Source organism: Punica granatum, chromosome 1 (assembly GCF_007655135.1).
Source record: "Punica granatum isolate Tunisia-2019 chromosome 1, ASM765513v2, whole genome shotgun sequence".
NCBI classification, from domain to species: domain Eukaryota; kingdom Viridiplantae; phylum Streptophyta; class Magnoliopsida; order Myrtales; family Lythraceae; genus Punica; species Punica granatum.
The window spans coordinates 51,753,165-51,766,497 of NC_045127.1; the positions used below are offsets into that span (position 1 = coordinate 51,753,165).

The window sequence follows — 13,333 nt, forward strand, 5'->3', positions numbered from 1 at the left end:
AATTTGTTTTATGAAAAGCCAAATTGCACGATACGGGCCACCTCCACCTGCAGCCGGCGTCGATCAATTCCCTAGATCCCCCAAAGTTCTGTGAAAACCCTAAGGGAAGCAAAAGATCGGTCAATCTGTCTGGAAGTGATATAAGAAGAACTCCCGTGTTCCGTCACGAGTCGTCTGAAATCAGGCAAAGCCTCAAGTCAAAACACGCGAGTCATTCCTAGAGTCCATGCTACATTGGACCGCGGGTCTCGGTGATTTGTAAAAATTTAAGTTTCTGAAAATGACACGATTACTCGTTCATGACCTATTGACTCGATTACCGATTATTAATTAATTTATGCAAGTTATTAAAAAGCCCAGTGAATTAATTAGCCAAATGGAACTTCCTGATTGCCCCGTGCGTGGAATTATTAAATTAATTAGAATTTGCCAAATGCTTTGATTTGCGAGTTTCAAGCCATCGAATTGGCCATTGATGGATCGTTTGATAAAAACTTTAATTCCCGACCGTCTTGGAAATAAATCTATTTTTAATTAATTTTTTAAAACCGACTCTACATGATTAAACCGATTCGTGTGAAGTTTTAACCAAAAGCACATGGACACGGCATACACAATCACAACAAAATCCAATTTGTCAGTTTTTATGCCCCGGTGATCAATTGAGCTGATTTTGATGTATTTTGTCGATTTTTATTTCTTAAAGCCGAGTGAGCCTGAAATTCAATTCGCATAAATCATTTCCACTTTATGTAATCGACTTAAAGTCCGATCTTCTAAAATCAAATTCGAGTCCAAGTCAGTTCATGTTACACATCTCGATTTTAAGAAATGTCAAGTTCGGTTAACACCAGTTCGTGCTTTTCTTTTTCATCCTTTTCAACCAAGATTCACCTCATGATATCATCACATGTGCAAGCATCTAATCAACCGAATAATGAAGCTCTAAGCATGCCACTAAGTCCAAGTATTATACCTCTCCCAAATTAACGTCGGGTGGAACTCGAGGAAATTCCGAGATCACCTGGACCGTGGCTGGAACGGACTGTTTGGGCTCACCAACACACCGTAGCTGAAGCTTGGAATGGGAAGCAGCAACGGATGGACTCCATGTCCCTGGAGGCTTCAGACCTACAAGAGAAAGGGCACGCACAAACGGGGAACAGCACAGTTACGGGGAAACTCGAGTGCAGTTGTCTCCAGGTCTCCAAGGCACACAGGACCGAGGACACCACAGTTGGGCAACGGAGGTTCTCCACTGAACTTCCAGCCCGGGCTTGCAGAAGGTGAAGAAAGGACCAGGCTGTGATGTTTTCTTCGTGAAGATCGAGGGAAAGAGAGGTGTAGAGGTGACCAGGAGTTGATGGAGTAGAGTGAGCTGAGAGAGCTGGTCGGTTTGTGATGGTGCTTGTCACGTCCTAGAGAGAACAGAAGGGCTGAAGAAAACAAAGAAAAACAGCCGGGGGTGCGGGTAAAAGAAAACTAGAACTGATGGTGAGGCTGGGGTCGAGAGGTCATGATGACGGGTGATGTTAATCGAAGGTTAAGGACAGGGAGGTGACTGAAGATAATGAGAATGGTGATGATGTGGGTTCGGTGATGAGGAATTCTGTTGTGGAGCCGAGGGGGAGGGAGCAACTGAGCATGAAGAGAGTGAGCTGGATGGAGTAACGGGGCGTGATAGGGGCCGGAAGGAGGAAGAGGTGCTGCTGTGTTGGTTCCGGATGAGAGAGTGATGCCCCCCAAGGATCATGAGGAATGGCCCCCTTTTGTCGGTCATCCCCGAGCCACAGAGAGAGAGAGAGAGAGAGAGGTCAGATCAAAAACCAGAGGTCTGCTCCCCTTTCCTGCCGAGCTTGACCGAGAGCCCAGAGGGGAAGGTTGATGGTCAGTTGATGATGGTCTGTGCTGGCCTCCTAGAAGGAGAAGCAGAAGAAAAGAAAAATGATTGATGGTTGATGGAAAAGGTGACGTGAAGATGAAGATTGCAGGGGGCATGGGCATGGCAGTCGAGCTGGTTGCGGGGTGGCCGAGAGGAGAGGGATGAGCTCGGGGAGTTGGTAATAGCAGAAAGTCAGATTGCAGGGCATGGGAAGAACTGCCGAGGGTGATCTGTTTTCAGAGAAGAGGAAGAGAGAAGAAAGAAAAGAAAATGGAAGGAGCAAAGGCTATCTGTTGGGAGCAGAAGGAAAGGAAATAAAAAAGGAAAAGAAAAGAAATGGGGAAACGTGGTCAATGCCTTCTGCCATCTGTTCCGTTTTCCTCCCTCTTTTCTTTTTTTTTACTACACCTACAAACGTCTTCAGGTGAAATTCAATTCTTCAAGATCGGTCGATATTTTCGAAATGAAAACTTTGAAATTGAGAAATTCAAAAAATAATCGATTTCATGGGAATTCCAATTTGCATCGACGGAGATTGAATCTCGATGAAAATCGATATCGAATTCATGTCACGCGTCGATCATAATTGCTCGATTATTTCCGAAATTTCACCTTTAAAATCAGATGTCCGAAAAATGATCTGAAAACAACGTTGTGTTCAGAAAAATTCAATGATCAATATTATGTGAAAAAATAATTTTCAATCCCGAGCATCGACTCGAATTTTGAAAAAAATCAAAATTGATGCACGTATGACCTAAAATTCTCATCTTTTCAATCGGATATTTGAAAAATAATCTAGGATAACCATCATGTTCAAAAAAATTAAGAGATCGATATTACACGGAAAAATATTTTTCAATTCCAAGTTTTGTTCCGGATTTTGAAAATTGAATTTAACGCGTGTAAAGTCGTGAATGCTTGGGAAATTAATCAAAATTACTTCCCGTCAATAATGATGATTTTGCCGCTCATCCACGCGATCGTGCTAAGTTGTCGACTTTGAATTCTTATCGCACTGCGATACTCCGTGCCTTGCTCCCGGAGCTGTCTAGTTGACCTAGCCAACCTGGTTGTGAGTAGTAACCCGGGGTCTTTCTAATACTTTTCTGTTACAGTTTCAGGGTTTGTGGTCATGATTGCTATCGATATTCTCTCCTAGAGCTCGTGGACCAAAACGGGGTGTTGACAGTAAATTTTTATATTTTGGATATGCATTTCAAAATGACTTCTCAAAAGTATATATTTTGTACATAAATTAAATAGTATTTTCATTTATTCTTTAAAATTTCATAATACTTATAGTAGTGTGTAATTCATTGGCGTACTGAACAAAATTATAAGAGTGCCATGAAAAAGTAATAAATTATTTATTAAGAAAAGTTAGTTGTAAATGACAATTAATTAAAGCTCCAAATGAAATTTTTATATTTTAAAAAGGTATATATTCTAATATTAATATCAACAATATAATCTTTCTAAATATACATTTTACAGAACAAATTGCTTGTACTTGAATTTAGATGGCATTAATTATAAACTAAACTACGCTAAAATCGAATAAGAAATGTAAAATCAGAATGTTTCTCGCTTGAATCATAATTATATTTTTATGATTAATTTTTGAAACAATATGGTTTTTCCCTTCATACATAAAAATGATTTACCGAATTATAGTAATAGTGAATTACAAAACTAATTTGTTACAAATTTTAAAATGCATGATTTTCTCAATCTTTATCCCTTTTTTTCTTATTGAAAGAAGAAAGATAAAAGCAAATGCTTATAAAAAAATATTTTCCTAATGCTAATAGAGAATCAAGTGACATCTAAGTACGAGTTATATTTTCTGCACAACAAATTTAGATAAGTACGTGTAAATGGGGGCAAAAAACACGTTATACAAAATGTATAGGAATGAATTTACATATTTTATTCTTTGATTATAATATACCCCCATAGCATAATTGTGTTTTAGGTATCTTGCTCAAGGAATATTTAACATAAAAGTTTTTTAGCAATGCCCGATTAATAGAATGATAATAGTTTTTAAAATAATCTTAGTAAACTAATTGCATTTCTAATTTTTAAAAAATTATGAAAAATCTTAAGGAGATTTTGCTGAACAGAAATATTTATTGCAACATAAAAAGGAAAGGAATGAACAATAAGAGAATGCATATAGAAAAATAAGAAACATACTTCCTTTTTTTTCTCCTTTTCTTTTCTCACGCAATGCTCAAAGTTGATGTACAATTGGCCGACGTAAGTGCACGTACCGATCCATCATCCTGAGCAAGGTAAATGTAGATCATCTGGACTTGAATATTGGAAATTTACCAAGATTAAATTCTTATAATCTACACCAAAGGAAATCATTTTTGTTTTGGTGAAATGCCAACAAAATTTGACTTGAGATATTAGTTATAAGAAGTGCAATTGGGGAAGAGAGAATTTGCTTTCGACAATCAATGGACGGAAGGTTTTGACAGTTTGGTGCTTTATATATAGACATGCAATATTAAGTCGTTTTGGTACATTAAATCACGTCAATTGGTAAATAAAGAACAACGTTTTATAGCCATTTATTTGAATAATTTAATAGGCATTGAATATGCGTCACTTACCAATTTTCATGTGTTTCTATTGCAATGTAATAAAATTCCGTTTTATATTATAAATATATTAATTTTATATAAGAGTTTTAGATTATTTGCCATTTTACTTTATGTATTTTATTACCTTACACATTAAAATGTCAATGTGCCAAGTTTAATTTGTAATTCATTTGTAAATTTCAAAAACTATATATTTTTTTTGAATATTAATAATTTTTTATTTTTATACTTACACATTATTATGTCAATAGGTCAAGAGTTTATTCGTAATTCATTTATAAAATTTAAAAATTATATATTATTTTTTAAATATTAGTAATTTACTATTTTCATAATATATCAAAAAAATAATTTTCCATAATTGTATATAATCTTTTTTATAATATTAGTACTTTTATTTTTTATTAATTTATTTGTAATTTTAATATGGTGATTATCAATAATTTAATTGTAATTTGTTAATTTGCCAATGTGCGAGAATATGAGAAGTCTTGGATGCCGCGTAGTTGACAAATGGCGGAGGCAGATAAATGGTAGAATCTGGTGGAGCAATATGTTGAGGATATGAGAGTGTCGAATACCACGTGTCAAGCATAAGAGAAGGCTTGAGTGCCACATAGCAGAACCTAGAGAAGTATTCCAGCCATTATAAATAAAGAAAAATGTTTCACAACCATTAAATTGAATAATTTAGTAGGCATTGAATATGTGTCATTTACCAATTTTCATGTGTTTTATTACAAAGCAATAAAATTCTATTTAATATTACACATATGGAAGAATTTTAGATTATTTGGCCGTTAACTTTATGTAGTTTATTACCTTACACATTAAAATGTCAATGTGTCAAGTTTAATTAGTAATTCATTTGTAAATTTCAAAATTTATATATTATTTTTAAATATTAATAATTGTTTATATTTTATACTTACACATTATTATGTCAATCTATCAAGAGTTTAATTTATAATTCATTTGTACATTTTAAAAATTACGTATTGTTTTTTAAATATTAATAAACTATTATTGTTCATAATATAATTTTTTTAGTATATTAATATATCGATGCGTCAAAAAAATAAATTTTCACAATTGTATATATATATATATTTTTTTTTTATTTTTTATAAAATAATTTTTTAATAATTTATTTATAATTTTAATATATAGATGTATTAAGAGTTTAATTGTAATTTATTAATATGCCAATGTATAGAGAATATGAGAAGTCTTGACTGCCACATAGTTGACACATGGCAGAGGCTGACGCATGGTAAAACCTGGTGAAGCAATGTGTCAAAGATATGAGAGCCTCGAATGCTATGTGTCAAGCATAAGAGAAGACTTACATACCACATGGCGAAACCTGACGAAATGTTTCTACCATTATATATTATATATTGATTAGCTGGTCATAACCATAGAAAGCTCTCTTCATTATACATAGGAATTAAGTTGAGATGATATTAATATGGGTCGATTTAGATGGTTTGATGCATGTTTCCCTAATCAATATTTCAGATTGGAATTATGTGAATGGAGAAAATACACGATTAGAACTATTTGTCCCTTAATGGGTTGACCCATGAGCCCATTCTAATTAGACATTTCGAACTTGGATTAATCAGGACGACTAGGGCGGGATGGCATTAAAGAAAAGATTTATGCCTTTATCGCTTGTGAGAATAACAAAACCCCGGTATGGTATTATTCATCAAGAAAACCAAGGTATGGTATTTCATTCCCTGAATAATGTGACACTTTTAAAAGTCAAAACCGTCAATTGGTGTTGTTGAACTTGTCAGCCCTTATGGAGGTTTTGGTCCTATAAATAGGTTTTGCCTTTGGCCTTCTTCTTCAAGAAGTCTCAGTCAGATTCATTGAGATCACTGTAAAGAAAAAAATATGTGACTAAAGCATATTAAATAAACCTAAATACAATTGTAGAAATCATTTCAGGTGTTGTAATCGGTTTTCAACCTCTTTAGACTACAGTTTATGTGGACCCTAGTGAAAATCGGGGAAGCAGAGCATCCATATAGAGACAACTACTATGTGAAAGTAGAGAAGCAAGAAGTCTTGAACAGATATCCAGTGCAGGAACCTTACATAGGTCGCACCTCTAAACTAATTCAATCAATCAATTTCTAAATAGTCCAATCCTCGACAATCAAACCAATTCAACGAGGTTCCTTTGATAGGTTCACACCAGAGACAACTTAACTAAGAAAAAACAACTAGACTATCAAATCAAAGTACTAAACTTCATTGATCGGTTCAAATCAACGAGTATGATTAGGGAGACAAAACCTATCAAAACCAACAAAAATGGCGTAGCCACATAAGGTCGGTTCTACAGGCGGTTGGTATGATCACTTGGGCCAGGAGTACAATCCTTTGTAAGGGAGGGTGGGGACTCATTACAGGGGTGCTGATGAGACCCACGACCAGCGAAATCCGCGGCTGGCAAGACCTGTGGCCAGCGAGACCCGCGGCTATGACAATTGCTTCACTATACCGAGCAAAGGTCAACCATGTGAAGGAGTGCCTAGATCTGCGACTAGATCAGAGGTCAACCGGCACGAGGGATTCACCTAACGTGACCTGGAGCAGCAGGTCCAAGTGGCGACAGACCACTCACATCTATCTGAGAAAAGGAAATGGGTAATAAAAGAGGAGAGATGGAGAAGAAAGAGAAGGGCCACCGGGAACGAAGACAATCGGGAGAAAGAGGAGGACCCTAGCTTTTTTATCCAAATGCCGGTGATGTCCGATGTGCCCAATGGAGCCGGATGCGGCGGCAACAAGACTGCGATTTTAGGGTTTCGGGGCTAAGAGAAAGGGAGGAGAGAGGCAGGGAGCAATCCAACGGTAGCTTCACTTTTCTTTTTTGTACATGGACTTTTTTTTTTTTTTTGATGGGCTTTGTACATCGACTTTACTTCAGTTTTAAGGACTCATAGAAAACTTCATCGTACATGCTTGAAAAAATGAAAATTTGAAAAGAGAATTGACTGATGAGGAGAGGCAATAATTTGAAGAATACAACTGTCATGAACTTTAGCCCCATCGTCTCCCTCATCAAACCCTACTCCTAATTCCCATTTAGTCAACTCCATACTCCCATCTCGGTCTCTTCCTCGTCTAAGCAGCTACTTGGCGCTCTCTCTCTCTCTCTCTCTCCTCTCTCTCTCTCTTCCCCCCCTCTCTCCCCTGTACGTACACACACACACACACACACATATATATATACACACATAATACGTACCCTTCTTCCTTGATCTTCCGATTTAGCATCATAATCCAGTCAGTAATGGACGGCGGCGGCCTGGCCGAGGCGCAGTACGTGAAGGCGAAGACGTCGGTGTGGTGGGACATCGAGAACTGTCTGGTCCCCATAGGGTGCGATGCTCACGCCATTGCCCAGAACATAAGCTCCGCCCTCGTCAAGCTCAATTACAAAGGCCCGGTATCTATCTCTGCCTACGGAGACACCACCAGGATTCCTTCCTCTGTCCAGCAAGCTCTCTCTAGTACCGGGATCGCCCTTAATCACGTCCCTGCAGGTAATGGCTTTTGGTCCGATTGACGATCGGTTCGCTTAGATGGTTTCCCATGTGGGTTTTGGGGGAATGGATTTTGTAAGCATTTTCTCTGTTTGATGGGTTATCGATTTCTACGGGGTTGTCGTACATGTGTCTTCCATTGTGGATGAAGTGGTACCTGCAAAAAGTACGGAATGATGTTGATTTCTTCGGTGTAAAGTTTTTACTTTGCCCTCCATCTAATGAGTTGAATGTCCTCAGCGGATCTGCAAGATGCTGCCGTGCTTCTTCGCGATCATATCTGCTCCTACTTCTCGGCTGATGTCTGAAAATCAGAGCACGACCAATTTGTTGACATGCATGGTGTATTTGCAGGTGTTAGAGATGCAAGCGACAAGAAGATTCTGGTGGACATGTTATTCTGGGCGGTGGACAATCCGGCACCTGCTAACTATCTGTTGATTTCCGGAGACCGGGACTTCTCCAATGCGCTGCATCAGTTGCGCATGAGACGATATAACATCCTTCTAGCACAACCGCAGAAAGCATCAGCACCGTTAATCGCAGCTGCAAAGAGCTTATGGCTCTGGACCAGTCTCTTGGCTGGGGGATCACCGTTACCTGGTGCTCATGCTAGCAGAGTTCAAAGCCCCCCAAACTTTCAGCAGCAAAGTTCAAACCCGAAGCAGACATCTGCTAGTGAATCCACGAAGGGCAAGAACAAAGGTAAAGGTGTAAAAGATGGAAGTAAGAACCACAACATACCGCAGACGAACCATGATGGATCAGGCCAAAAAAACCATAATGGTACAGATCCACGAAGTTCAAACCCAAAGCAGACATCTGCTAGTGAATCCACGAAGGGCAAGAACAAAGGTAAAGGTGTAAAAGATGGAAGTATCAACCACAACATGCCGCAGACGAACCATGTTGGATCATGCCAAAAAAACCATAATGGTACAGATCCACTAAGTTCAAACCCAAAGCAGACATCTGCTAGTGAATCCACGAAGGGCAAGAACAAAGGTAAAGGTGTAAAAGATGGAAGTAAGAACCACGACATACCGCAGAGGAAACATGATGGATCAAGCAAAAAATGCCATAATGGTACAGATCCACCTCCTATTTCCTCTGGCATTGATACTTCGGATGTTCCTCCTAATGGCATTTGGGGTACCCCAGGACACCCAGAACCTTCTGATGTCCAAGTTCTTATTGGAGTTATCTTACTTGCCTTGAACACCCTAAGGAATGAGAAAGTTATGCCAACTGAAGAAAATATAGTTGGTTGTGTTCGGTGTGGAGATTCTAAACATCGGAATACTGACGTAAAAAAGGTCCTACATAGTGCCATCCAGCAGCAAATGATAGTGAAGCATGACTTGGGTAGTTCTGTGCAGTTGTACGTCAGTAAAAATGAGAAGTTGTGGAAGTATCTGAGCCCTCTTGGAGGTGAGCCAAAAAATTATTCCAACAAAACATGGGCGGAGATACAAAGGTTCTTAGGATCCTCTGAAGGACAATCTGCAATACTGTCTTCTCGGTCCAGGTCAGCTTCGTCGGGATTAGTCTACAGAAAAACTGTTTGAGATTTTTTGCTGAAGTAATATTTTCCTTAACTTGCCTTCTTTCTAATTGTCTAGGTATGAAGCAGGTCTGGTTATGAAGCAAATGTGCTTGAAAGATCATCTTCTGGGTGACATACTCCGGATTCTAAACCTTTTAATAACCGCGAAGAAATGGATAGCACCTGATCCATCAGGATGGCAACCAATTAAAATTACTCTTCCGGATACAAATCACACCAGTTCAGCAGTGAAAAATGATGATGATGGCTCTCCATGCGAATTGGGCAAGCTCTGAGGACATTGGCAGTATGAAGTGGTTAATTGGTGATAGGCCCCTTACCAATTCGACAAAATTTCCTTAGGAGTTGCCCCTTTAAATTTATGCCGTATTTTCTACTAACCAAGTGCAACCTCTGCCATCGTCTCAGAAGGTTCTCCTTGCAATGAGGTATTGCATGCAGGGAGAGTCGGAAGTCAAATCAATATAATAGAATAGGTTTGCAGGTAACTTGACAGGTTGTTTTTTTATCACCGGCGGGTGATTTTATGGGAGATAACTGATGGAGTAGTTTGTGCACTCAAGCAGCCTCGAGAGCTTATACCCTCAGCTAGTGGCTTTGTCATGTTTATCTCCAAAGGCCATGGATGATAGCACATGCTGGATTCTCTTGGGAGTCGCTTGCTGGAGTGAAAGCATTTGTTGGTTGATTGTCAGAGTTGAGAATGAATCTTCCGTAGCTGTCCAATTTACCCAGCATCAGGGGAACTATATTTCACCGTTGTCATGTTATCTCCAAAGGCCATGGATGATAGCACATGCTGGATTCTCTTGGGAGTTGCTTGCTGGAGTGAAAGCATTGGTTGGTTCATTGTCAGAGTTGAGAATGAATCTTCCATAGTTGTCCAATTCACCCAGCATCAGGGGAACTATATTTCACCCTTGTCATGTTATCTCCAAAGGCCATGGATGATAGCACATGCTGGATTCCCTTGAGAATCGCTTGCTGGAGTGAAAGCATTGATTGATTCATTGTCAGAGTTGAGAATGAATCTTCCGAAGCTGTCCAATTCACCCAGCATCGGGGGAACTATATTTCACCATTGTCATGTTATCTCCAAAAGGCCATGGATGATAGCACATGCTGGATTCTCTTGGGAGTCGCTTGCTGGAGTGAAAGCATTGGTTGATTGATTGTCAGAGTTGAGAATGAATCTTCCGAAGCTGTCCAATTTACCCAGCATCAGATCTGCTCTCTTAGCTTGTGAGGCTCACCGATTGTAGCAAGGTGGTCAAGACCGTCTCAAAAGGGCCATCCAATGCAGAAATGAAGAGAGAGAACACGGATACTGTTATCATCTCATGGTTCTCCGGTGATTATCGAGATCAAAGATGGCTGCAGATCCAAATCACTGTTGGTCTATTTCCATTATGTAGTTCTACAAACAAACTGCACTGGAAAAGTGACCGATGAGAGGGAGCATCAGGCATTTGGTACCAAGCGAAAGTTCTGCGGTTTTGGTTGCTTGTTATTTGAATGCTATGAGGAGGCTTCTCTGGGCTCCTTACACGCTGTTCCTGTTAAGGCTGTTCTATTATGATATTTGTAAATTTTAGCGTGACTTTGGTAAATTAGTCATGTTCTAACTCGGTCCATGGTACCAGGCTTATCAAAGGTTGAAGTCATCAAAGAACCATCGAACTCAAGGCACTAATCCTCATGAGCTGAAGATAACTAATTTATTTTATTTTTATTTCTTAGCTGAACGTGGTCTGAAAATAACTATTTGATAATTAAGTTTTTTATTTTAATTAGGTGGACCATTCGCATTAAAGTACCCCGTAGTCTTAAACCCACCTATTCGTTGACTATGAAGTCCAGCTGCCCATAAGAGGGGGCTTGTATGCATTTGGTAACAGTGTAGAGGCTTGTATGCATTTATTAACGGTTTAGAGACTGTTTGGAAAATGAAGTGTTGTTCAACTCTGCTCAATCCTGGTTTACTACCCGACAACAATGGCCAGCATTTTCCTTCCTGTGGGACCCAGCCTGCAGCATAACCCCACGTTCAACAATGGGCGGTTGATTTTTTTTCAGCAAATGCCCTATTCTTCGTTAATTTTAGGAATAGGAATATAACAATATGAAAAATGGACAAATTTGTGCTCCGGTTTGTGTTATTTTTTCAGATAATTCGATACTAATCTCACTTCGGGTTAATTTTTTTTTTCCTTTTTCAGCTTTCCTTGGACTTTTGTCACATGAAGATGTCGCAACTTTTCAGAGGAGTAGGATAAACTTTCGCACATTTGACAAAGTAAAGCAACCACGTTAAAGACACGTACAAAAGTAATTATATACATTCATTTTTGTCATTTAATATAATGCGTGCAAATTCATTTGTCACATCATAATAATAAATAAGACAACTCCTAATACAACACGTAAGTGCATGTCATCGCACTCATCTCTCTGTACGCCATAACCGATTAGCGATACGATCGTGTAAAGCGTTCATTTCGGCGCTACTCATATCTATATCCACTCTATTTCCTTCTTGTAGTGGAGGATTGCGAAATTCAACGTAATCCATCCACGTATCGCCGTACTCCAAAAATAATCTGTTATGATAATTATTACGGCGTATAAAATTATGCAAAACAAAACAGACAATGACAAGTTGTCCTTGTGTATAAGGTATGAAGTTCGTCATTAAAGTTAGTATGGCGAATCTCTTTTTCAAAATACTGAAGCAACGTTCGATTACATTACGCACTGACGCATGGCGCTGATTGAATAGCTCTTTTTCCGTTGTTGGCGGATTTTGCCCAGGAAAATCACTCCGGTGGTACCGTTCCCCCTTGTATGGAGCCAAGTATCTTGGTATATTTGGAAATCCTGCATCAACAACATAATATTGTTCTGCAAAGAACATAAGGAAAATTAAAGTTAATTAAATTAGAGTTGCAATTTCATAGAAAACCGTCGCATGTATAAACAAATACTCACGACCACGCGGTGCTGGAAAACCTTCCGCTGACGCAGCTTCGGAAAATATTCTTGAATCGTGTGCGGAACCCTCCCAACCCATCATCACGTATGTAAACATCATGTCGTGTGAACAAGCAGCCAATACATTTTGAGATATCTCGGCTTTCCGATCGCGATAAAGTACTCTGTTCGCTTGTGGCACGCATGCAACGACATGGGTTCCATTGATAGCTCCAATACAATGCTGCATGACAAACGCATAATTACATGTACAGAACATAGTATACCGAAAACAGTTTTATACAGCATGAAATTAGTAGAAAACATACCCTAAAGAAACGCCACCTTTCGTCATTCAGCAACATTCCGCGGTGTTATAAAATCTTGTGATAATTGTTGTATTCCGCGTGCAATTTTTTTGATAAATCGTGACACCGTCTCCTTCGAATGCTGAAACCTTTCCACCACCATTGAAAATCGCATACTATGTGAAATAACTAACAAGAACATATCGACTTGCTCTTCGACTGTGATACGTCTACTGGTATCTGTGATGCCACACCCCAATCGAAGTGTGTCGCATAGATTTCTAAACACGTAGGGTTCCATTCTGAAACTTTCGAAGCACCGAACGTCACTCCCTAGTAGTTCAACAATGTACTGTCTTCCTTGAAGTGCTGAATTTCTACAAGGCCTGTTACGTGGAACGGGATCATTGAGCTGATCATAT

General features: G+C 38.9%; 1 protein-coding gene across 2 annotated transcripts; it reads left to right on the forward strand.

The window, feature by feature from the left end:
- The first annotated feature begins 7,573 nt into the window (after window positions 1-7,573).
- Window positions 7,574-11,359, forward strand: LOC116212131 (meiosis regulator and mRNA stability factor 1-like). Of its 2 annotated transcripts, XM_031546772.1 has the most exons (4): window positions 7,575-8,066; window positions 8,421-8,736; window positions 8,887-9,594; window positions 9,689-11,359. In XM_031546772.1, exons 1-4 carry the CDS (start codon window positions 7,814-7,816, stop codon window positions 9,906-9,908), a joined length of 1,497 nt encoding a protein of 498 aa, XP_031402632.1. In that variant the 5' UTR covers window positions 7,575-7,813; the 3' UTR covers window positions 9,909-11,359. The 2 variants fall into 2 exon arrangements, with proteins under 2 accessions (XP_031402587.1, XP_031402632.1); XM_031546727.1 differs by having other exon boundaries at window positions 7,574-8,066; window positions 8,421-9,594.
- Window positions 11,360-13,333: the final 1,974 nt, after the last annotated feature.